A 26,367-nucleotide genomic window follows, 5' to 3' on the forward strand; every position below is an offset into this window, starting at 1 on the left:
GTACATACGTACGGTATGTATATATGCATGTATGCATGTCTGTCTGTCTGTCTGTCTGTCTGTCTGTCTGTCTGTCTGTCTGTCTGTCTGTCTGTCTATCTATCTATCTATCTATCTATCTATCTATCTATCTATCTATCTATCTATCTATCTATCTATCTATCTATCTATATGTCTGTAGTCCATAATATAGTGATGATTAAAAAAAAAATTAGTTGAGCACATGGAATCTTTTTTCTTTTAGTATATTTTGGAGGTGGGGGCCCACTTTGTTATTTAAGATAGTATCTCCTTTTATATATGGTAGTGAAGATACCTAATACTCCCACCCCCTATTTCCCCCACGACAATCAATGTGTCGTCGCAAACAATGCCCCCCCACCCCTGCGCGCGCTTAGCAGGCCACGGTAAAATTATCAAAGGCTGACTGGTCCGCGGCGATAAAAAGGTTGGGGACCACTGGGCTAGTAGACAGAACCCGGAGGAGGCCTAATCTGTGTGATCTAATGGGTCTTTGGGAGGTAATCCCAAAGCTTTGAGAGCTGTATGCAACGAAATTTCATTTTAATGTATGCCGATTAGTGTACATTCAAAGTGTACAAGTCTACCAAGCAGTAGTGCTAACTACCCTGATGTATGCCAATGAGACTTGGACTGTATACAGAAGGCACACAAGGCAATTGAACCACTTCCACATGACCTGCCTCCATAGGATTCTGAGGACCCGGAGGCAGGATAAGGTGTCAGACATAGAAGTCCTCTCCAGAGCAGGCCTGCCATTAGTCCACACCCTGCTGATGAAAGCCCAGACACGCTGGGCAGACCATGTTGCAAGGATGCCAGACCACTGCATCCCCAAACAGCTCCTCTATAGTGAGCTGTCTCAAGGAAAGCGATCGCATGGGGGGGACAAAGGAAGCGATGGAGAGACAGGTTGAAAGCCTCCTTCAAGTCCCTGGATATTGGCACCACCTCCTGGGAAACCCTGGCACAAGATCGATCAACATGGCGCATGCTGATCCACCAAGGCTGTCAGGCATCTGAGGACAGAAGAACAACCACAGCACAAGAGAAGCGAGCACTCCGCAAAGCCAGAGCTGCAAATGCTGCAGCAATAGTGCCCACACATGTCTGCCCAACATGTGGCAAAACATTTTGTGCCAGTATAGGCCTTACCAGCCACCCGTGGACACATCATGGACAGCCCATGACCTGTTAGATGTCAAGGTCCTCTTTGAACACGATGGATGAATATCATCACATTCAAAGTGACAATAAAGTTATTGTTCTGTTCTGTTCTCTTCTGTTCTATTCATTGCTCACCTCTTTTTTTTGAGTGGAGAGAGGTAAAGCAGGTGCTGCTCCATCTGTTCCAAGCATCGATCTGATATGGCAGTATTTGCCAGAATTGTGAGCTCCCATTTGGAGACGGTAATGTCCGTGCTGTTTTCCATTGTTCTTTGCCCAGGAAATATATTTTACAATATTATTAAATTTGCTATGTCATTAATAATAATAATAATAATAATAATAATAATAATAATAATAATAATAATAATAATAATAAACTGGTGGGAACATCAGCCTGAAAAAGTCACCGAAAATCAGATGGTCAAGATCTTGTGGGATTTCCGTATACAAACCGACAAAATACTGGCGCATAATACACCAGACATCACACTGGTTGAGAAAAACAAGGTTACAATCATAGATATTGCAATACCAGGTGATAGCAGGGTCGCTGAGAAGGAACATGAAAAAATCGCAAAATACCAGGACTTAAAAATTGAAATTCAACGACTATGGCACAAACCAGCAGTGGTAATTCCAGTGGTAATTGGCACACTGGGTGCTATTCCAAAAGCACTGGAATTACATTTAAAACAGTTAAAAATTGACAAAATCACCATCAGTCAAATGCAAAAAGCCGCACTGCTTGGATCTGCATGCATATTACGAAAATATGTTACGACGTCCTAGGCCCCTGGGTGGGGCCCGACTAGTAACCAATGCCAAATCTGGCGAAACAACTGGCCACTGTGATACAATTGTATAATAATAATAATTTATTAAACTTGTATTCCACCAGATCTTTGACAATTCTAGGCAGCTATGTGTTTTTTAATACCATACCTAAGGAGTTCTTTGAATTTGTAAGGAAGCTACGTACTTCCACCTCTGCAGGTTTAAGAAACAGCCTTAGGATTTAGGCTATTACCATACCTGTATCTTTAACACCGCAATGAATGAGAAATTGGGGCAGAAGAGTGAATGTATTTACCCCACTGGTGTACATTTTTAGGATCAATGTAGCAATGTAATCAGCTTGCTCAGAATAGCGTGTTAAGCTGTAAACAATCTCAACTATAGATCGTCCTCGACTTACAACTATTCATTTAGAGATCCTTTGAAGTTAAACAGTACTGAAACTATTCACATGACCATTTTTCACATTTATGTTTGTTTAACATTTATGACATGTTTAAGCATCCTCATAGTCATGTGATCAAAATTCGGATGCTTGGCAAATTGGCATGTATTTATGTGATATATGATTAATTCTTTATTGTCCAAGTGTGATCGGACATACAAGGAATTTATCCTGGCTGCAGTGTCCTGGGGTGTGTGCGTGTCATGCAATCCCCTTTTACAATCTTCTGGCAAGCAAAGTCAATAGAGAAGACAGTCACTTAACAACCATGTTAGCAACTTAGCAACTGCAGTAGTTCACTTAACAACTGTGGTTAAGAAAGGTTATAAAATGGAGCAAAATTCACTTAACAACTGTCTTAGCAACAGAGATGCTGGACTCAAGGTAAGTTACAGATTACCTTTACTATATGGTTAACATTAACCAAGCTTAAAATTGCAAGATCTTTGACCTGGGTAAGCATTCTGTGTTAGCCACCTGCACTCATTCAACACACTAAACTTGGTCACTATATTTGTGGCTCAGGGTGTTGCACAAACTGCCTCCTTGACTGATACAGAGTTAAATATACTGTGCAAAATGAAAAAAACTGGATTAGTTCAGTCACGAAACATGAACTGTGACGTGCAGGGGGTTGGACTAGAAGGCCTTCAAAGTCCTTTCCAATTCTATTCTGATTGATTGATTGATTGATTGATGAAACTTCAATTAAGATAAGAGGTGTGGAGACTAAACCATACGATGAACGATTGAGGAAATTAGATATGTCCAGTCTAATGAGGAAAAGGGTAACAGTCTTCCAGTATTTGAGGGGCTGGAACAGAGAACAGGGGATAGACTTAGTCTCCAAAGCACCTGAAGGCAGAACAAGCAGCAATGGACAAAAGGAAGATCATTAAAGAGAGATCCAACCTAGAATTAAGGAGAAAAATCCTGACAGTGAGAACTATTAATCAGTGGAATAGCTTACCTCCAGTTGTTGCATATACACAACTGGACAGCCATTTGTCCAGAATGGTATAAAATCTCCTCCTTGAGCAGGATGTTGGACTGGAAGACCTCTAACCCTATTATTCTATGTTCTAAGAAAGTTCTGACTAATTGAAAATGCTTGTTTCTCCCTAATCCGTCTAAGGGGAGTATTGCATAATCTTCCTATATCAGTCCCAGGACAATAATAGTGACTTTTGCAAAGCTATCTGCAACCAAAAGTTCTTTGAATCATCCATTCTCTTCTCCAGATCTTTCATGAATTTAGTGCCAATGGTCTCAATAATGATGAGCCTGACGCTTGTTTAAATGTTGGGGTTCTGCTGAAAAGAGACACATGGAATACCACCTCCTGCTTGAGCAGGGGGGTGGACTAGAAGACCTCCAAGGTCCCTTCCAACTCTTGTTAAGTCTGTTAAATAGGCGGGATTGAGAGGCAAGAAAGAAATTTAAGACGCTGCTTCAACGGTTATTCTTTTTTTTCTCTCGACACAAGCATCTGTTTTTCACATTCCCCGTTCCACTCTAAAAAAAAACAACAGCAAAAATTACGGTAGCGAAATGAACTAGGGTCGAACTCTTGTCAGGCAAAGCGACGGGCACCCTTCACCGCGACGAGAGAAAGGAAGGACCTCTTGGAGAAGCAGGAAGTACCCGTGGAGCCAGGCCTCGAGTGGCCATGGGGTCCAGGTCCAGGTCTAGGGAACGGCATCGGCGTAGAAGTCGGTCTAGGTCTGAAGAGCGAGAAAGTCGGGGTAGGAGAAGAAGAAATCGGGAAGGGAGGTGAGACGAACGAATGCAACTCCGAGATTTATGATCATAGAGTTCAGGATCATAGAGTTGCTCGGTAGTAGAAAGGGGTTAGGAATAAGCTGCTGGTGGATGCTTCTTCCTTAGAGTGAATGGCGTATATTTGGGGAGCTGGACACAGATAAGAGTTTACCAGTTGAGGATTTAAAACCCCAAGCCCCGTTTCCTATCCTGTGAAAATTGGATAAGCAGCGGATCAGTTTTTAACGGGTAATGAACTGGGGAGCAAATTCCTCTGAGTACATAGAGATAACTTAAGTTTAAGTTTACTTTATTGTCATTGCACGTCGTGCAGCAAAATTAAATGCCATCTTCAGTGTACATTATTAAATTATTAAATTAAATTATTAAATTAAATTACATTACATTATTATTAAAAAAAATAAAACACACAAATCCTTCGCATTCTATACATTTGAATTGAAAACCCCTGATACTGCATTGATATTGCATTATACAGTAGAATTCAACATAGTTACTGCCCTGTTTTTCAGCCTATTTGTCCTTGTTTTTATTATCCTGTACCGTCTGCCAGATGGTAATAGTTTAAAAAAAGGGGTGCCCAGGATGAGATGGATCTTTAAGAATGTTTTGAACGTAAGGCAGCGGGAGCTATAAAGCTCTTCCAAGGAGGGGAGAGGACAACCAACGATCCTTTGGGCAATGACATTAACTATCTTGAGTGCTGTCCTATCTGCCACGGTGCAATTGGCAAACCATACACAGGTGCAGTAAGTTAAAATATTGTCTATGGCAGTGTTTTTCAACCTTGGCAACTTGAAGATGTCCGGACTTCAACTCCCAGAATTCCCCAGCCAGCGAATGCTGGCTGGGGAATTCTGGGAGTTGAAGTCCGGACATCTTCAAGTTGCCAAGGTTGAAAAACACTGGTCTATGGTACAGCGGTAGATGGTCACCAGCAATTTTTCATTCAATTCATTCAGAGATAACTTTGAAGGTAGCGAAGCTTTCTGAAGTAGTGTCTGCTGCCTTCCATCCCAAGCAGTCTTGGAAGTGAAAGTATGAAACTCCATATTTCATGGTAGAACTCCATAAGTTCTACCTTTAGGCCAGTGCTTTTTAATCTTGACAAGTTTAAGATGTATGGACTTCCAACTCCCAGTATGCAGGCTGGGAAATTCTGGGAGTTGAAGTCCATCTTAAACTTGCCAAAATTGAGAACCAATGTGCTAGAGCTCAAAATCCAGTAGTCTCAATAACAATAATAACAGTACCCACTGTTGTTACTGCTACACTATCCAGGTACGTGATTTTTTAGAAAGAGAAGTAGAATGTAGAATGTAATACAATACAGATAATCCTCATTTAGCAATCCCAATTGGTACATTGTTGTTAAGCAAATCTGTTGCTAAATGAAACTGCGACTATGATTAAGATCTTGTGCTTTTCTTTGCTTTATGGATACGCAAAAGTTGAACATGCAAGAAATGGTTGTGAAGTTAACTTTTTCATCACCATTGTAACTGTGGTCGCTACATGAGATAGCTGCTAATTGAGGACTATCTGTATAACCAATTTTTCCCCCCCACTGGAATCTTACAGAATATTGGTCTTCATTAATAGAGCATGAGTCTATTTTGCTGCATGAATTAGGTAACAAAAAGAGCAAAGGGAAGTGGAAGTTTAATAAATTAAAACATATGGAAAGAGTTATACATATTGAGAATTATTTTCAGAACAATTGGATTTCGGGAATAAATGATTGTAATCCCATTTCACTATAAGCTACTTGTCACAAAGAGAGAAAGCTCTCTGAGAAGTGTCCAGCAACTCATTGTATTCAGGATTTAATGGATTCTCTTATTTCTCTATGACAAACAAAGCAGATAATCTGCTGAAATTCACCCTCATGTCAACCTTAAGGGCATATGAAAAAGCCAGAGAAAGATATCAGCATTTTCAGTTCAAATCCCCTCAGTACAGACTTTGTCTACATCAGATGTGCTTCATTGTTTTACAGTAGATTTTGTGGAGATAAATTCAGAGCCAGTTCAACAGAATTTTTGGCAATTCGGGTTGGTGGGAGTAACATATTGAATGCTGATTTAGCTAACCCAATTAGATCTTTAAGTTGAATGCAGAAATGTAGATATATAACAAGTGTGGGGAACATTTGAGTGCCAAGGCTGCTCTTAACAGTTTTGCCTATTTGCTTATTTTAAAACTTAGAATACAATTCTTTTCATTTTTGGTTTGCAACAGTTATGCTCAGAGGAGGCTGTAAGGACCACAGGGACAGGTCCCACAGGCCACTTGTTTCTTACCTGTTTTAAACTAATACCAGAGTTTTTCTTTTTAAGCTCAGGGGAAGAGAACCAGAAATGGGGAAAGAAAAAAGAAAAAAGGAGGGACCAGCATCACAAGAGGCACAAGAGTCACTCTTCACGTCACTGGGAACGGTCCTCCAACTCGGATTCCTCTTCAGAAAAAAGGGGCCATAAAAGTGAGAGGAAGGGGAAGAACAAGTACCAGAAGCGTTCTGAATCCAGGTCCTCGGTGTCTTCCATGTCATCCCCGTCACCTTCCCGCTCACAGAGCTCCAAGGGTGACTTGGGTGAGCAGCTAAGCCTCCAGGAACGCTTGAGATTGAAAGAAGACCAAAAGAACCAAAAGGAGTTGATGAAGGCTCTTGAAACCCCTGAAGAGAAACGGGCCCGACGTCTAGCCAAGAAGGAGGCCAAGGAACGAAAAAAACGGGAGAAGATGGGATGGGGAGAAGAGTATATGGGTTACACCAATACTGACAACCCTTTCGGAGACAACAACCTGCTAGGAGCTTTCATCTGGGGCAAGGTAAGTCCTGAATTCATGTCTACAATCCAAGACAGGTGGTGCAGGGTAACAGTGAAACAGCTTGAGAGAACCACCTCTTTAAAATGCACTTCCTTGCTCATAATCTAATCCAGACTTCAATGGTGAAGATTAGATAGGCAGATAGACTGACCTCCTTTCTTAGGATAATCTTCCTCAGCCTGATGATGCTCTTCCAAAGTGATTCATTTCAGTTCCCATAATCCCATCAGCTGTACCCGATGGCTGTGATTGAAGAATGATGGAAGTTGAAGTTCAAAATATCTGCCAAATACCAAGCTGTGGAAGACTATCGAGAATCACAAGTACAATAAAACTTCCAATTAGTATGAGTCATGGGTGGGTTCCTGCCAGTTCTCACCTCTTCTATAGAAGAGGTTCCACAAATCTACCGTGCCGTTTAGAACCGGTTCCAGCTCCCTCCCCCCACCCATCCACACATCATCAAGATGACGAGCGAGAGGAGGAATTCTGGGAGTTGAAGTCCACAAGTCTTAAAGCTGTCAAGTTTGAACACCCCTGGGTTTTTTTTCCTAAAGGGTTAGGGGTGCAAGTGTCACATGGCTGGCAAGCCACTCCCACCCGGTCACATGGCCAGCAAGCTACTCCCACAAAGCAGGCCACACTTACAGAAGAGGTTCCAAATTTTTTTGAAACCCACCACTGGTATGGGTGTATTCCAGAAGAAATAGATGAAATTGATTGCTGGAAACATGGAAGGGTTGGACAGATGTGAAGTATATGTTGGGGCAAATCTCAAGTCAATTATTTCACCCAGGTAGACTGCTGTAATCTGGTGCAAAGAATGTGTACATAATCTCAAAATGTTTATTTAGGTCCCTATGAAAATTACAGAGGGTAAATACTGCCTTAAAGTAATATTCACTATAGCTTACCATAAGTCCACGTAGACCACATCATTTAAAATGTTTCTTACATTTCTTACTTCAATAACGTTCTATCCAGGTACAAAGTTGATCAATATTATAAGATTATTATTGACTAAAACGTACATAGAGATTGTATTTGGTGTAGTGGTTAAAACACCAGACTAGAAAGCAGGAGGTGGAGAATTCTAGTCCTATCTTATGCACAAAGACAACTGGGTGACCTTGGGCCAGTCACTCTCTTTCAAAATCTTACCTAGAAAACTGCAGAGACTAATCCCAGGAGTCAACACTGAACTGAAGGCACACAGAAACGATGTATACAATGCATAAACCAAGGGTTCTTGGTGCTCCCTGAGCTTGGTTGTTTTCTTGCAGATGTTTCATTGCCCAAACTAGATAACATGATCAGCGCTCCATAGGTAAACCTTTATTTAACTGAGCTATAGGTATATGAGAAAGCCAATTTGGTGTAGAGCACGAGTGTCAACACTCGATCATGTCACATGATGTATCGTGACATTTTTGCCTTTGCGGAGCCAGGGTGGGCATGGCCTGTGCATGACACATCTGATCCGCAGGCTGCCAGTTTGACACCCTTAGTGTAGAGGTTAAAGGCTTGGCTAGAAATCAAGAGACTGAGTTTTACCTTAGCCACAAAGCCAGGGGGGAGCCTTTGGGCCAGTCTTGCTCCCTTACAACTCTGGGAAGAAGAAGATATCATGTTGTCCCCCCAAAAAACCCTACAGGGACTCCTTGATGCTAGGAGGCAAGACTGACCAAAAGCCCACCTCCACTATCCCCTTTTAAAATGCCGTGGGCAGTTGCAACTTAAGTGAACATGTTTCTAGGAAATTTGTATTTGGCTTTATTTAGGGTTTGGTGGGTTATATTTATTTTTTAGGCTTTGGAAAAAAAGGGAATTGGACACTTGGAGGAAAAAGAACTGAAAGATCGTAACAAGCGGATCCAAGAAGAAAATCGACTTGAATTGCAGAAGGTAAGAATTAAAACAAAATAGATGGAGAGAATCCTTTTGCGTTTCGCACTAATCCAGAACCAGTTGTTTAATTCCAGGATGTAAACTTGTAAAGTATGATGGTGAACTGAGTCTAATGTTTGGACACAAAGTTATTCTTTGATATTTAAGATCATTCAGATAGCAGGCCAGTTCTGAATTTAAGGTACCACATTTCTTAAGACATACATTTTCATACAAAATGGTCCAGGAGTGATATCCAAGACAAAGTATATATTCTTTTCTAATCAGATCAGTGCTTCTCTTATCTGGACCAGGTGCCTGACTTTTAGCCATTGCAAAGACTTCTGAGAGCTGAAGTCTTGATTGAGAAAGGCTGAAACAGATAGGGACCTAGGGAACTGCAGATACTTCTTCTCTATAAAAATTTCCATTAGGGAAAATTATCAGCAACAGCAGAGAAATTCTGATTGCATGTTGTTGGATTGAACAGAAGAAGCTGAGTTGTACACAATAAAATTGCCGTTTTGTCAAACTCAACCTAAAGGATTGGTAACACCTATCCCTTCAAATTTTCCTATCCTTTCCTAGAAGTTAAACTAGAGATATTGATCAGAAATTTTTATGGGGCAGGTCAGCATTTTTCACCTTGGGCAAATTGCAGTTTCAGAATGGTAACATTTGTATTTCCAGTAAACGTCATTTTCTGCACACTTCAAGGCTTTTAATTTGGCAACTTAGGCAAGAAAAACCAAAGTACAGGTACAGACTAGGTGAAATTTGGCTCAACAGCAGTAACTGCGAGAGGGATGTTGGAATCCTAGTGGACAATTACTAAAATATGATCCAGCAGTGTGCAGCAGCTGCCAAAATCGGCAATGCAATCCAAGCCAGTACTAACACAGGGATAGAATCAAGATTGAGAGAAGTGATACTACCACTTTATAATGCCTTGGTAAGACCACACTTGGAATACTGCTGTTGGTACTCAAACACTGGAGGCTTTTAAGAAGAGATTAGACAGCCATTTGTCTAAAATTATATAGGGTCTCCCCCTTGAGTAGTGGGATGGAGTAGAAGGCCTCCAAGGTCCCTTCCAATTCTCTTATTCTGTACTGTACAACTACCATTGTTCTGTAATTTCTTTGAACGTAGTTTTCAGACTTAACAGAGGGGCCTAGTCTTATTTTTTTCCATATCAATGCACTCTAAATATTTGCACAAACGGTGAGTGCAGGTAGTTCTCGACTTATGACCATAATTGAGCCCAAAATTTATGTTGCGTGAGACATTTGTTAAGTGAGTTTTGCCACATTTTATGATTTCTTGCCATAGTTGTTAAGTTACTGCAGTTAAGTTAATAACACCATTGTTAAGTGAATCTGGCTTCCCCATTGACTTGTCAGAAGGTCGCAAAAGGTGATCACATGACCCAGGCACACTGCAGCTGTCATAATTATGAGCCATTCGCCAAGAATTTGAATTTTGATCACGTGACCATGGGGGTGCTTCAATGGTCTTAAGTTTGAAAACTGTTATAAGTCACTTTTTTCAGTGCTGTTGTAACTTCGAATGGTCACTAAACAAACCGTTGTAAGTCTAAGGCTACCTGTATTTCTAGGGGGCCTTGCTCATTTGCATAACAAATTTTTGTGGTTCCAGGTTTTTCAAAAAACCCACACCTCTGAGTTGAACCTAGAATATCATCCATGAACTCTGAGGCTGAACTTTAAGAGTAGGAGTAGCATCTGCTACTGCTCTGCTCTGTGCCTCTGGATCTGTCAGAACCTCTCCATTAGGTAATTAGGAAAGAAGACCACGAGACTCCATGAATAGAAATCAAGTGTACTTTTACTAATTATAAAGGATTAAAGGCATAGCAAAGCGAAGTCTGATTATTTAGGCGCGAAAGCGATTGATATATAGAATAGCCCATTCCCCACCCCTTGGCATCACAGTTACAGTCCAATCATAATTCTCCCAAGTGTCAGATGTGAGATAACTTCAAAAGGCATCACGAAGATGGAATGTCGGTGCCGTTAGTCCTGGCGGGAATCTCCTACGCATGCGTAGTCCGACAGGCAGCTGAGCTCCAGAAACTTCCTCCAGCACAATTAGTAACCCCACCCAAATACCATGCCCTCCCTCCCCGTTTCATGGCAGTCGAAGCAACAGCAAAGCAGAGGCTGACAGGATCCATGTTTCTCAAACTCAGGAAAGCCTTCAGATATCTGGATTCCAATGTTGAAGTCGCACATCTTAAAGTTGCTGAGGCTGAGAATCACTCTTCTGGAGTGATAAAGGAGGGTTGGGTCTCCTGCTTGGGCGAGGGGTTGGACTAGATGACCTACGAGGTCTGTTAATCTGTTAAATGAGTGCCAGTGTGTTGCGTACCTCTGTTAAACCCTCCCTTCCCCACGTATACCAGGTGAAGCAGCTCCGCTTGGAGCGGGAGCGGGAAAAAGCCATGAGAGAGCAAGAGCTGGAGATGCTGCAGCGGGAGAAAGAGGCGGAGCATTTCAAGACGTGGGAGGAGCAAGAGGACAATTTCCATCTTCAGCAAGCCAAGCTACGGTAAATAGGGGCAATGGATGGAACCCAGGTCTTCAGGGGAGGGAGAAATTAAGTTCCCAAATATAAAAGAATAATAAAACCATAACTTGAACTTACTTAGTCCACAGCATAATTCTCAGACATGATCTGCCAATATATTTCTTTGAAGTCCAAGGAAGGACAAAAACCTTCCAATATGATCGGATGAAGAATAGGGAAGGATTGATAGCCTAAGGGGGAAACATTTAGTTTGGAATTTCTTGGGTTCTCCAACTGCTAGTGTCAAGCCTGCAGCCATCTTTTCTTTTGGATCTTTGGCCTGCCACACTTTCTATTATTCTACTATGCATTTTCTATTGTGGGAAAATGGGAGGGGGGATTGTACGGAGTTAGATGCTATGTAGCCATAACAAAATTATTTCTAGAAAGCCAAGGTCATCCTTTGTCTTTGCACCTCTGCACCTGACTGGAACTGGATGGGTGGAACTGCCAGCATGGCAATGGAACATTGGACCATGTGATGGACTTCTGGGGGTGGATGCAAGATCTTGAACTTTCAACTGGGTGGGGAAAACCGGGAGGTTTTCAGGTTCAGGTTTTCCCAGATATGCCAACATGGCTCTCTTAATAAATTGGAACTTTGAGCAATACTTTGCCTTGGACTCCGATTTATTTTTAGATGTTATTTTGAACCCTAACAGCTAGGATGTTTGGAAATGGTTTCCTTTAGTCAAGAAGCCTTGCTCTTAACCCTTTTTCTTGGATGTCTCTTTTCTGGCAGTTCCAAAATCCGGATACGAGATGGGCGGGCCAAGCCAATTGATCTCTTGGCAAAATACATCAGTGCTGAAGATGATGACTTGGCAGTGGAGATGCATGAACCGTACACATTTCTAAATGGACTCACTGTCTCCGACATGGAAGATCTACTAGAAGACATCCAGGTATCCATCCAATGGTGGCTGCACTGTTCTCTCAGGAGGGAGAGAAGGCTCTTCCTGATACTGATCCGAAGTTCGTCTAGTTCAGCCTTCCTCTACTTGGTGGCTTGAAAATATATCAACGCTCAAATTCCCAACCATCTAGAACCGTGATGGCGAATCTATGCCACGGGTGGCACACAAAGCCCTCTCTGCGGGCGCACAGATTGTCACCCCAGCTCAGCTCTACTGTGCATGCGTGCACGCCTCCCACTAGTCAGCTGATTTTGGGGTCTCTGTTGCGAATGCTTGGGGAGCGGGGTGCATGCGGAAGATGCACATGCACGCACAGAGGTGGGGGGGTCTTGCACATGTGGGGGGGCAGGGGATAGCATGGGGGTACATGTAGTGCTCCCACCACGCCCCATTTTTGGTCCCAGGAGGCTTCAGGGAGGCCTGCTAGGCTCAAAACAGGGCAGGGGGCTGTGCGCGCATGTGTGGGAGTATGGGGGGTCACATGCACAAGGGTTGGGGCGTGCATGGGGGGTGCACCCCGCCCCCCTGCATGCTTTCTTTCTTCTTTTCTCCCACTTCTCATATCTTTTTCCTCTTGTTTCAGGTTTACATGGAGTTGGAGCAAGGGAAGAATGTGGATTTCTGGAGAGACATGACCATCATCACTGAAGATGAAATATCCAAACTCCGGAAACTGGAGGCTTCTGGGAAAGGACCAGGTAGGGGCAGAAAGACAAAAATTAGAACTTGGTTAATTCCAGCCTAATAATACTTCCTTACCCACTGCTGGTTTTCAGCAAAATAGGGCATTTGATATTACCCAATTCCTCTAACTCCAGTTTCTCTTCACCTTCTCATCCCTACCTACTTATTTATATATTTTGTTTGTTTGTTTAATGAAATTTAAAAATCACCCATCTCACTGTCCAAATATCTCTGGGCATTTTTTCAGATAAAAGCCATAAAACCATATAAAAGGAATAAAATTCAAAACAGAATTTAAAACAGAATGAATTTACTCCTCTCCCCAGGCCTGGCCAGCTGGGGAATTTTACATTGACAACTAATTGAACTTCTACATTTTTGGAAGGATCATACTTGGCAGATTTTTTTTCCCAACGGAGATCAGGGTGATCAGAGTCACTATCATACCTCTTTGATAGATCCATACTTTGCTTCTGGAAAGCATCTTCTTCTAGATTGGGCAGAGCATAGCAGACACCACCAACAAAATGGCTTTTATTTGTTCCTTTGTTTGTTTCAACCAGGCACTCTTCACATTATTGCCAAGTTCATTTCCTTGAATATCTGAGCAGACATGGATACTGTAATGTAGGGGCAATTCTTTCTTTTCTGTTACTTCTGTTCCATTTGAACAATCAAAACACTTCCCTTATTCATTACTGTATTTTTCGGAGTATAAGCGCACCTTTTTCCCGCAAAAAAGAGGCTGAAAATCTGGGTGCGTCTTATACACTGAATGCAGCATTTTTTGCTTCCTGAAACCCCGCCCCCTTTGCCAAAATGGCCATGCAGACATCTAGGAGGCTTCCAGAGAGCTCCTGGGGTACTGAGGAGGACAGAAATGAGTGGAAAATGGGGTGTTTTTTGCTCAATTTTGCTCCCCCAGCCCCCAGGAGCACACTGCAAGCCTCCTAAAGGCTATTCATGCCCTTTTGGGGGGAGGTCTGCAGAGTGCAAAAACTTTTTAAAATTAATTTGCCTCTTCAAAACCTTGGTGCGCCTTACACTCCGGTGCGTCTTATACTCTGAAGAATACGGTATATCCTAAAATTGGATGAATCATCCTATTACTGTTGAACTTTGGATCCTAGAATTCCCTGCCACGTACCTAAGGATTCTTGGAATTGAAGTCCATTACTGCTGTGGGCACTGAACTGAAGAAGACTGCCTTAGAATCTGGGCAATTTTGCTGTTTTATAATGGAAAAGGTCAGGAAATGTGGCTTGCTAGTTCTTTGAATAGACCTAGTGCAGTTAAACAAGGTGGCTTAGGGGCAAAGATGCTGAGCTTATCAGTCAGAAAGGTCAGCAGTTCGGCGTTTCAAATCCCTAGCGCCGCATAACGGAGTGAACATCAGTTACTTGTCCCAGCTTCTGCCAACCTAGCAGTTCGAAAGCAGTTAAAAATGCAAGTAGAAAAATAGGGACCACTTTGGTGGGAAGGTAATAGCATTCCGTGCTCCTTCGACGTTTAGTTGTGCCGGCCACATGACCATGGAGATGTCTTTGGACAGCACTGGCTCTTTGGCTTTGAAACGGAGATGAGCACCACCCCCTAGAGTCAGGAACGACTAGCACATATGTGCGAGAGGAACCTTTACCTTTAGTGCAGTTAAAATGAGCATCTGATCACCCCATCCCCACATATTCCTTGAAAATCTCATGTAAAAAAAATAAGTCCTGTCCTATTTATCTGCCATCAAGACAAACTCTTCCTGGCCACTGGAAACAATTGCCTCCATGTCCTCTTCTGGCCTAGGGATTTAAGGAGTATGTTTCTCCAATTGTATATTCCTCTTTTTGTGCCTTGCAGGAGAGCGTCGTGAAGGGGTCAATGCCTCAGTTAGTTCTGATGTGCAATCTGTCTTCAAGGGGAAGACCTACAACCAGTTGCAAGTGATCTACCAGGGAATCGAGGGCAAGATCCTGGCTGGGGGACCCAACTTGGACATTGGCTACTGGGAGAGCCTGCTCCAGCAGCTAAAGGCATACATGGCGCGGGCCAGGTAAATATGCACGTATCTGATTTATATCCCCCTCCATCCAGAGGGGGACTAGATTATACCATGTATCTTCCATTACCAGACACTTGAGAGACCGCCTGCTGCCAATTACCTCCAATAGACCGATTAGATCCCACAGATTAGGCCTCCTCCAAATTCCATCCGCCGGCCAATGCCAACTGGCGATTACCCGGAGGAGAGCCTTCTCTGTGGCTGCTCCAACCCTGTGGAACGAGCTCCCCGTGGAGATTCGAACCCTCACCACCCTCCAGGCCTTCCGCAAAGCCCTTAAAACCTGGCTGTTCCGACAGGCCTGGGGCTAAAGAGCTTTTGCCCCCCCCCTCGAATGGTATGGTTGTTGTGTGCTTTTAAATTGTGTATTGTTCTGTTCGTCTTTTTATCCCTTATCTGTATCCCCTTCCCTGACTTGGATTGTGAGCCGCCCTGAGTCCCCTTCGGGGAAAAGGGTGGCATATAAATGCAATAAATTCAATTCAATTCAATTACCAAGGAGTCAAGACTTTCCCAAATGACTGGCTAGCATCCCGGCTGTCTGGATTTGGTGGAAATAATTGGCTTTACCAATTGCTGTTCTTAGCTGATCTCAGAAAGCTAAGCAGCATCAGGCAGGGTTAGGGCTCCCTCTGGGGACCACCATGAAATCAGATATGCAAACCTGATGGGAAAATTGCACACATGTCCCAAAAGAAAGCATTGGCCAACCCCATCCGTGTAGCTACCAGGAAAACCACATGGATTTGTCCATGTTGTCTTCAGGAAAATAAGCTTAGTTCAAAGGAGACTTTTAATCCAGCTGGAAGGTACGGGTTGGAGATGGAGAGGTACCTCTCAAAATTAACTTAAAGCAGGTGTTTTAGCGGGTTTGATATATATTTTGAAGCATTCGTTGTATCGGAACAGCCACAGAAGAGCTCAACCATATTGGGGTTATAAATGCAGGGATGGGAAGGAGGAGGAGGAGAGAATGACATTAGAAATGGGCATATTGCCAAAGAATAGTGAACAATTGTAAGAGGGCTGTGCTGTTCCAATACTATGCCTATCACCTGAACATCATTGGCATATGGCCCTTATTTAGGGAGTTGGACTCAGACTGAATAGATTTAATGGAAAGTGCATGAGGTTTCCTGCTACATACTCTGTCTCTCTGTGTGTCAGGGTTCCAAATAGCATCCAAAAATAAATCAGAGTCCAAGGCAAAGTATTGTTCAAAGTTCCAATTTATTAAGAGAGCTATGTTGGCACATCTGGGAAAACCCGAATCTGAAAGCTTCCCAGTTTTCCCCACATAGTTGAAAGTTCAAGATCTTGCCCCCACACTCACAAGTCTATCACATGGTCCAATCTCCCACTGCCATGCTGGCAGTTCCACCCATCCAATTCCAGTCAGGTGCAGAGGTGCAGAGACAAAGGATGACCTTGGCTTTCTAGAAAGAATTTTGTTATGGCTACATAGTATGTAACTCCTTACAATCCCCGCTCCCATTTTCCCACAATAGAAAATGCATAGTAAAATAATAGAAAGTGTGGCAGGCCAAAGACCCAAAAGAAAAGATGGCTGCAGGCCTGACACTGTCTGTCTGTCTCCTCTCTCTCTCTCTCTCTCTCTCTCTCTCTCTCTCCACACACACCTAGCCACAGGAACTAATTCTGTGCTCTCTCCCTCCCGGGTCACAGGTTGCGAGAACGGCATCAGGACGTCCTGCGCCAGAAGCTGTACAAGCTCAAACAAGAACAAGGCGTGGAAAGCGAACCCCTTTTCCCCATCATGAAAAAAGAGTCACCCTCCCCGGAAGCTGCCAGTTGCAGTCACAGGTAAGTAGGGTTGGGATGCTGTTACCTGCTTCCTTCATCCTTAACACTTCAGGTTTTCATTCCAGTGCATAAAGACTCATGTGCGTTTTCTGTTTATATGCATAGCTGCTCTTATGTGACATAAATAGCATTATCATTAGAGGAGCAGCATTATCCTTCCTATGCAAGGAGAAGCCTTGCTGTTTTATATATTCTCTAGCATGCTGCTCAATCTGGGCTCCCTCCAGATACATGGACTTCATTTCCCAAAATTCCCTGTGGCCATTACTGAGAGTTCTGGGAGTTGAAGTCCATATATATATATATATATATATGTACAGTTACCCAATTTGAGAAAAGCTGCCCTAGTAGCAGTAGCAATAGCAATAGCAGTAGACTTATATACCGCTTCATAGGGCTTTCAGCCCTCTCTAAGCGGTTTACAGAGAGTCAGCATATTGCCCCCAACAATCTGGGTCCTCATTTTACCCACCTCGGAAGGATGGAAGGCTGAGTCAACCCTGAGCCGGTGAGATTTGAACCGCTGAACTGCTGATCTAGCAGTAGCCTGCAGTGCTGCATTTAACCACTGCGCCACCTTGGCTCTTACTTGGCTCTAGTAAGTGTGTTTTGGATTGTATTTGTTTGTTTTTTATTATATGCTGCCCATCTCACCATCCAAAGCAACCCTGGACAGCTTACAATACTGGTAAAAATAGAAATATAAAAATAACGTATACATATAAGAACAATTAAAATCAAAAGGATTAAATGCAGACTTAGAAATTTATAGAAGTAGCTCACAGGTAGTCCTCGCTTAATGTTTATTGTTCAGTGACCCAGCATTACGACCGAGTAAAGAGCTTGTTAACCGAAAGAGATTAAAAGCCAATGAAGGTTAGAACAATGAGTGAAGTCAGAAAGATTTAGAGATCTTATGTCCCCCGTCGCTGCACTCTTTTTGCCTACCCTCTTCCCCATCTTCTACCCAGGCTAGAGCCAGAGGAAATCACCCCAGCACAGCCTGGTCCCTCCTCCGTTGAGCCTAGTGCGGAACCGGAAGCTGAAGCCAAAGCCGAGGGAGACGGAGAAGCGGTGCTGATTGAGGAGGACCTGATTCAGCAGAGCTTGGATGACTACGATGCCGGCAAGTACAGCCCCCGGCTGCTCACCTCCCACGAGCTCCCCTTCGATGCCCACGTGGTGAACGCGGACGAGGATCTCCAGCGCCTCCAGCTCTCCAGGCAGCAGCTCCAGGTCACAGGTAAGGGAGTGGAGCGGTGGCGGGAGACTTCACCTGAGTTTCATGACGGCTGTTTGTGTATGTAACACAGTCACTGTGTACATGGTACTGTACCACAAATGGAATTTATGTTCTGAAATGCAACATGCAATAGCCTGGGGAAAGAAGAAAGGAGACGAATAAATCTCCCGCTTCCAAAATGTCCAGCTAGCCTCTCCATCTCAGAAATATCTTCTTAATACTACTATACTTTTTGGAGTATCTCCACCATAAAAGAGGGTGGAAATGTTGGTGCGTCTTACACACCGAATACGGCCATTTTGGCCTCCCAAAAACCCACCCCACGTGTCCTGTTTTTGCCAAAAACGGGGTATGCAGAGGGTTTGGGAGGCCTGCAGAATGCTCTTGGAGGCTGGGGAGGGCAAAAACAGGATGTGTGAAGGGTTTGGGAGGCCAAAAATGGGCTCGATTTTCACAAAAATGGGATGCACAGTGGGTTTTGAGAGGCCTACAGAGTGCTCCTGGGGACCGGGGAGGGCAAAACCCAGATGTGCGGAGGCCAAAAACTTTTTTTTTTCTTATTTTCCTCTTCGAAATCTTGGTGCATCTTATACTCTGGTGCTTCTTGTAGTCCGAAAAATAACGGTAATTAGTATTCACCAGGCTGAGAATCCATTTTTTCCTCTCCATAGTCTGCCTTTTAATCTCTTCTATTCAATTCTTCATCTAGTCATTTTTCATAAGGAGTTTCCAAGCCTAAATCTAGGTTTTTTTAGACTCTAAAGAGAAACAATTAGAGGTGAATAAGAGGTCAAAGTTGGTTTCTACATTCTTTAAAAAAATAGTAACAGTTCAAATTAGGCAACAATTAGAAATTAAAACAAATAATCCCTGAATCCAGAAGGGAGACAAATGAGTACAGATAGTCCTTGATTTATGACCATAATAGAGCCTGGAATTTCTGTCATAAAACATGATAGTCATAAGTTGAATACAACATATGAGCAAACTGATTTTACGATATTTTTTGTGATGATCAGTAAGTGAGAATGAATTCCTATGGGGTCCCCCCCCCCCGAGAAAGTAGTTGAAAAGGCCAGTTTCTGGAATAATAATAATAATAATAATAATAATAATAATAATAATAATAATAATAACAACAACAACAACAACAACAACAACAACAACTTGAACCACATGACTAAGGAAAGCTGCAATCTGCCATAAAGGTAAGCCGATTGACTGCAAAATGCAGTCATTTTGCCATGGTTGGAACTCCAGAACTGGGTCATAAATACCCTTTGGGGAGATTCATAGCTTCAAATGGTTGCTAAGCGCCTAAGTGAGGCCTACCTGTATTCCATTGCTACAGAATCTTGGGTGGAAAAATTATAGAAAAACCTCTTGGTGGAGATTTATCTCATTTGGGAAGTAAATATGATTAAAGAAAAATAGGTCTTACGTTTTAAGGAGCCTCCTTTAAAATGCCAGGCTTTTAAAATATTTTTTAAAAAATAAGAAGGTAGACTTGGCCGTCACTTCAAGTTTCTGTCATAATTTGAACCTCTTCTCACCCTTCACATTTCAGGGCAATTGAAATCAAATCTTTAATTTAAAAAAAATGAGATTGGAAACCAGCTTGATTAGATTACTGCAGCACAAATCTGGCAGGCTATAAAATTGAAAATATACCTTATAGTCTGCCAGTCCCCTAATCAAAATTGTACTTGATATTTTATTTATTTATTTTTTATTTATTTATTTATTTATTTATTTATTTATTTATTAGATTTGTGTGCTGCCCATTTCATCTAGAGGCAACATAATATGTTTATTATGGTTGGGATAGAAGTTCAAATCAATATGAAATATTTATTAATATTCATATGCGCCGGGGTGGTGCAGTGGTTAGAATACAGCATTGCAGGCTACTTCTGCTGACTGCCAGCTGCCAGCAGTTTGGCAGTTCGATTCTGAGTCCCCTTGGGGGAAAAGGGCGGCATATAAATGCAGTAAATTCAATTCAATTCTCACCGGCTCAAGGTTGACTCCGCCTTCCATCCTTCCGAGGTGGGTAAAATGAGGACCCAGATTGTTGGGGGCAACAGGCTGACTCTGTAAACTGCTTAGAGAGGGCTGTAAAGCACTGTGAAACTGCATATAAGTCTTAAGTGCTATTGTTATTAACGTTCAGCTATTTTAATGGTGGAATACAATTGGGTAATAACAGTTTACTGCTGTAGAATCCCATAGTGAAGGCGTTTCTGGATGTATTTGTGCCTTCTGTTTCTTACCAGCCACAGGGGCTAAAAAATTGTAAAGATAAAACAGGTGTTCAGGCCTACTGTGACCAATCGCGCACAAGACCACATGCCAACCCCAGTGTTCTCCTCCTCCACAGGTGATGCCAGTGAGAGTGCCGAGGATATTTTTTTCCGCCGGGCCAAAGAAGGGATGGGGGCTGATGAGGCCCAATTCAGCGTGGAAATGCCCTTGACCGGCAAGGCCTACCTGTGGGCTGACAAATACCGTCCCCGCAAGCCGCGTTTCTTCAACCGAGTGCACACCGGATTTGAGTGGAACAAGTACAACCAGACCCACTACGATTTCGACAACCCTCCGCCCAAGATTGTGCAGGGTTACAAGTTTAATATCTTCTACCCGGACCTGATTAACAAACGCTCTACCCCGGAATACTTTCTGGAAGCTTGCCCAGACAATAAGGACTTCGCCACCCTGCGCTTCCACGCTGGACCTCCCTACGAAGACATCGCCTTCAAGATTGTCAACCGGGAGTGGGAATACTCTCACCGACATGGCTTCCGCTGCCAGTTTGCCAATGGCATCTTCCAGCTCTGGTTCCACTTCAAGCGCTACCGTTATCGGCGCTGAAGAGGTGAACCAGAAGTGGGCTGATTTTATGAAGGGACAAATGTAGGTAATATGCTTGAACGTGGACCAAGATGGCGGCTTTCAGTATTGGACAGCGTTTCTAAAGTGTGATAGAACTACTACTATCAGAAATTGTCTTTTTGAAAAATGTTTCAGGGCTGCCCTGATATTCACCAGCAATTCGGCTCTGGGGGAATTGTCTCTCTGGCAGTAGATGGTGCTGTTCCCTCTGCTAGGCGGTGACATCTGAGTCCGGTCAATTTAAAGTGTCTAATTGAGGTAGCTGATACCTTGATTGAGATGATCCTTGTTTTCTATAATGTATAGATTTGGGAGGGTGGGAGAAAATGTCCAACTACAATAAAGATTTTGGATATCTGCTGTTTGCTTGGTATTCTTTACCCCGGTATGGGAGAACATAAATCTATTCTAAAGAGGACTCAGTTAGACAAGTATATCCACAAACTGTCTTCTCCAGCTGTGTAGATTGTTCAGTGCTGATCAATAAACTAAGCCGAAGGACACAGCAGCAACTGGTAGCTTTCAAAGTGGATTAAATGAATGGTGACAAAAGAAAATAGTTCCATCAGTGGAAGAAATGTGGGGATGCTGTAGCTGTCAGCATTCCAAATAACATCCAAATTTAAATCAGAGTCCAAGGCAAAGTATTGCTCAAAGTCCCAATTTATTAAGAGACTCATGTTGGCACATCTGTGAAAACCCGAATCTGAAAGCTTCCAGTTTTCCCCACCCAGTTGAAAGTTCATGATCTTGTCCTCACACCCACAAGTCCATCACATGGTCCAGTCTCCCACTGTCATGCTGGCAGTTCCACCCATCCAGTTCCAGTCAGGTGCAGAGGTGCGAAGACAAAGGATGACCTTGGCTTTCTAGAAAGGAATTTTATTTTGACAACATCACATTCTACTCCTTACTATTCCCCCTCCCAATTCCCCACTAATGAAACAGCATAGTAAAATAAGAGAAAGATCCAGAAAGGAATATGACTGCAGGCCTGACAGTAGCTCAGGAGGTAGTTTTTTTTTTTTTTAAAGGGGGTGGGAGTTAAATAACAAGGATGTTGTGCGGGGAACGGTGCAAGCCACAACACCAAAATGGTAAACTGCATAATCTGGTCATCACCCAAATGCCTTCATTACGTATTGGCCTTCTCACATTTGACATAAGGTTTATTGTGCTGACATCATCCGACATATCTTTTGCCCCCGACAGGCACTTACAAAAAAAGAGGAGGGGTGGAGCCTTGGTTCGCTCTTTAAAGGTTTCCTGAAAGTATCCCATGCCTTTAAGTTATTTGACTTAGTACAGGTAGTCCTCAACGCACAACCACAATCGAGCCCAACATTTCTGTTGCTAGGTGAAAACATTTGTTCAGTGAATTTATCCCATTTTACAACCTTTCTTGCCACAGTTTTTAAGTTAATCATTATAGCTGTTAAGTTAGAGTCATGGTTGTTAAGTGAATCTGACTTCCCCATTGACTTTGCTGGTAAGACAACATGCAAAAGTTGACCACATGGCCCTGGGACACTGCAACCGTCATAACTGTTAGGTAAGCTTCCCGTTGGGAGAGCGAGTACATTCAGCGAAGCGTTGTGAGAATTGTGTTGGAGAACACACAAACCAGCATACAGAAACACTGCAGTTTAAATAGGCTTTTACTTTGTGGAAATAGAGGTATCAGAGTCCATCAAACAGTCCAAGTCATACACGGATAAGACAGTCAGTCATCAATGTCTTTCAGTTAAGGGATAATCCAAATAACATAGTCCAGTAAAATATAATCAGTCTGGTACTCAAAGTTTGCTAACAGTTGCAAAACTTACAATAGCTCATGGCACTTTCTAACAGCCAGCTTCCAAAACACTCAGATCAGATCAGCCCAGCATCTAACAAACAGAGAGCTAACAGTCATTCTGGCTCCCTCTTATGGCCGATTGAGGAAACAGCAACCAATCACATTTTACAGTATGATTTAAAGAAACAGGTACAACATTGTTACATGATTTATATATTGCCAACCCAACCGTTAGAATTATATTCTGAACAATAACTATAAGTTCAGTTGCGAAATGTCTGAATTTTGATCACATGGCCATGGGGATACTGCAGTGGTCGTAAGTGTGAAAAACAGTCATAAGCCGCTTTTTTCAGTGCCATTGTAACTTTGAACGGTCCCTGTTGTAAGTTGAGGACTACCTGTACTTTGGATTCCTGTGATGCACTCTATAATACCACAAGTACGGTCATTGCTGGTTAGTTTTGGCTAATGATGGCTTAAATTGACTCCTTTCCATCTGCTTGCAGTCTGGGAAACAATTTCCCAGCCAGCATTGGATCATGGTTATGATCTGTAATAATCAAAAAGAGTTTGGTGTATAGTGGTGAAGGTGCTGGCCTAGAAACCAGGAGACTGTGAGTTCTAGTCCCACCTTCGGCATGACAAAATGGCTGGGTGACTTTGGGCCTGTCAGCCTAACACACATCACATAGGGTTGATTTTGTGGGGAAACTAAAAGGAGAGAGGAATATTAGGTACATACTTTTGGCAATATAGTCTATGTTTGTTACTTGAGTTGTATATGGAGAAAAAAAGGTAGGATAAAAATCTTTTTTTAAAAAGTCATTCGCGGATCAGTGTTTCTTGAATTGTGGTCCTCCAAAATCCTTTCAGGGGTCCTTGAAATCAACATTATTTGCCAGCATATCTTGACAAATAATACAATATTAAAAATTATGTCCCAAAGGTACTTTTTCAGGAGCCAACTGGACTTGCCTGTTTTTCCCCTGAAGATGTTTCGCTTCTCATCCAAGAAGCTTCTTCAGCTCTGACAGGATAGTGGGGAATAGAATACAAAATGTATTAATGGAATCCCCACTATCTTGTCGGAGCTGAAGAAGCTTTTTGGATGAGAAGTGAAACATCTTCAAAGAAAAAAGTCCAGTTGCGTCCTGAAAACACTTTTGGGACTACCATGTCCTGGATGACTTGAGAATCTCTACAGATTAAAAATTATACTTTATCTCTGCTAAAAAAAACTGGAAGTTTGGAGGCCAGGAGATAGTTGTCTAGCTCCTCTGGATCCAGAGAGAGCTTCTTAAGCATGGGGTGCCCCATGGCCTCTTTCAAGGCTGTTGGGTTTGCCCCCTCCCACAAGAAGATGAACCAAGAAAAGGGCAGGAGAAAGTGACATGTGAAGAAAAATGCACCTGCATTGGAGATCCAGGGCCCAGGTGAGAGCACCTGGGCAAAGAACATAAGGAAAAGGAAATCACACACACAGAAACACACACACACACATACACCAACTTTATGTGTTGAAAGCCACCCAGCCAGGCAGAAGGTTTGGATTAATGCCTCCTGAAACTCAGTTTAGAGGTAGTATTCAGCCGGTTCAGACTTGTTCACCCGAACCGATAGTGGAAATCGTGGGTGGGCCCTGCCCTCTCACACCGGCTCTATGTCATCCTATTTCAGCATGTTTTCAAGCTGCGCGCATGGCATGCAAGCCGCATGGGTGAGCAAAGCACATGTGCGGAAAGCTGTGCACATGCTCACATTTGCATTCAATAGAACATTCAATAGAAATAAGGGTTCCCCAATGGGGTTCCCCAAGAACGCCGTTCTCTTTTCTACCTTCTTCTGCATTTTAAAAAGAACCTTGGAAAACAAGTGTTGTGTGTTTGTGTTTATTTGTCTTGTATGCCGCCCACTCCCGAAGGACTCCGGGCGGCTCACAATAAACAAGGTAAGGGGGATAAATAGACAAAAACAACACTTTAAAATCAGTCATGATGGCGAGGCAACGATAAAGAGCCTAGAAAGAAATCTCTTTGATAAATGTTTGGAGACAGATAACGTTTAGCCTGCAGAAAAGGAGACCCCAGGGAGACATGATCTGAAAGGCTGCTAAGTAGAAAATGGGGCTGTTCCAAAAGACAGGAAAAAATAGTGAATATAAATTGCACAGGGCAGGGGTCTTTAACCTTGGCAACTTTAAGACTTCTGCACTTCAACTCCCAGAATTCCCCAGCCAGCAAAGTCGAAGTCCGCCAGGCTTAAAGTTGCCAAAGTTGGAGACCCCTGGGCTAGGGCCGTGATGGCGAACCTATGGCATGCTTGCCACAGGTGGCACGCGTAGCCATATTTGCTGGCACACCAGCTGTCAGCTCCGGCGTGCATTTGCACGCTGGCCAGCTAATTTACCGCCCTTCCAGAGGGCAAGGGGAGGCCGTTTTCACCCTCCCCAGGCTTCAGGAGAGCCTCCGTAGGCTGGGGAGGGCGAAAAACAGCCCCAACAGGCCAACCAGAACTTTGGAAACAATCCGTTTCTGGCTTCTGGGGAGCCAGGCTAGGCCATTTTTGCCCTCCTGGGGCTTCAGGAAAGCCTCTGGAGCCTGGGGAGGGGTCTTGCACGCATGCAAGGGGGGATCTCGCGTGCATGCACAGGTGGTTGGGAGATGGGTCAATTTTGGCACGCCGTAGCAAACGGGTTCCCCATCATTGGTCTAGGGGACCAAGGATGGCTGGACGTAAAAAGGTAGTCCTTGACTTACGACCACAATTGAGCGCAAAGGTGGCTGAGGAACTCTGGGAGTTGAAGTCCACAAGTCTTAAAAAGTTGCCAAAGTTGGAAAGCCCTGGCATAGTGTACAGTAGAAGTAGATTCCAGTTGGACATCCCCAAAAAGTTTCTAATAGATTAAGTGTCATTGAATTATTTTGAGTTCTAGTGATCACCCAGACAGATATTTTTTTCCATGATGATCTATCCCTAACCTGGATTTTCAGGTCTCCCAATGGTGACAACAACTCGTGATCAACTAAATCCATTTCTTACAGAACTGTTTAACAATGAAACAAACAATGACCATCTGCCAGGGGTACTTGCCCTAGGATTCCTATATGGGGCAGTTACAGGTAGTCTTCGACTTAACGACTGTAATTGAGCCCCAAATTTCCATTGCTAAGCGAGACAGTTGTTAAGGGAGTTTTGCTTCATTTTATGACCCTTCTCGCCACAGTTATTAAGTGAATTACTGCAGTTGTCAAGTTAGTAACATGGTTGTTAAATGAATCTGGCTTCGCCATTGATTTTGCTTGTCAGAAGGTCCCAAAAGCATGAGCCCCCAGACACTGCAACCGTCATAAATACATGCCAGTTTCCAAGCATCCAGATTTTGATCACATGGTCATGAGAACACTGCAACAGTCGTAAGCCTAAAAAATTGTC

The 26,367-nt window shown here is 43.1% G+C and overlaps 1 protein-coding gene across 1 annotated transcript; it reads left to right on the forward strand.

The window, feature by feature from the left end:
• Nucleotides 1–4,059: 4,059 nt before the first annotated feature.
• On the forward strand, nucleotides 4,060–21,496 carry CACTIN (cactin, spliceosome C complex subunit). The gene is made up of 10 exons (XM_087702527.1): nucleotides 4,060–4,204; nucleotides 6,553–7,045; nucleotides 8,855–8,950; nucleotides 11,358–11,503; nucleotides 12,264–12,426; nucleotides 13,022–13,136; nucleotides 14,974–15,166; nucleotides 16,862–16,999; nucleotides 17,971–18,242; nucleotides 20,623–21,496. Exons 1-10 carry the CDS (start codon nucleotides 4,101–4,103, stop codon nucleotides 21,111–21,113), a joined length of 2,211 nt encoding a protein of 736 aa, XP_087558653.1. The 5' UTR covers nucleotides 4,060–4,100; the 3' UTR covers nucleotides 21,114–21,496.
• Nucleotides 21,497–26,367: the final 4,871 nt, after the last annotated feature.

This window comes from Thamnophis sirtalis, unplaced genomic scaffold (assembly GCF_051295495.1).
Source record: "Thamnophis sirtalis isolate CommonGarterSnake01/CBP01778 unplaced genomic scaffold, rThaSir2_p1.2 scaffold_1, whole genome shotgun sequence".
Lineage (NCBI taxonomy): Eukaryota > Metazoa > Chordata > Lepidosauria > Squamata > Natricidae > Thamnophis > Thamnophis sirtalis.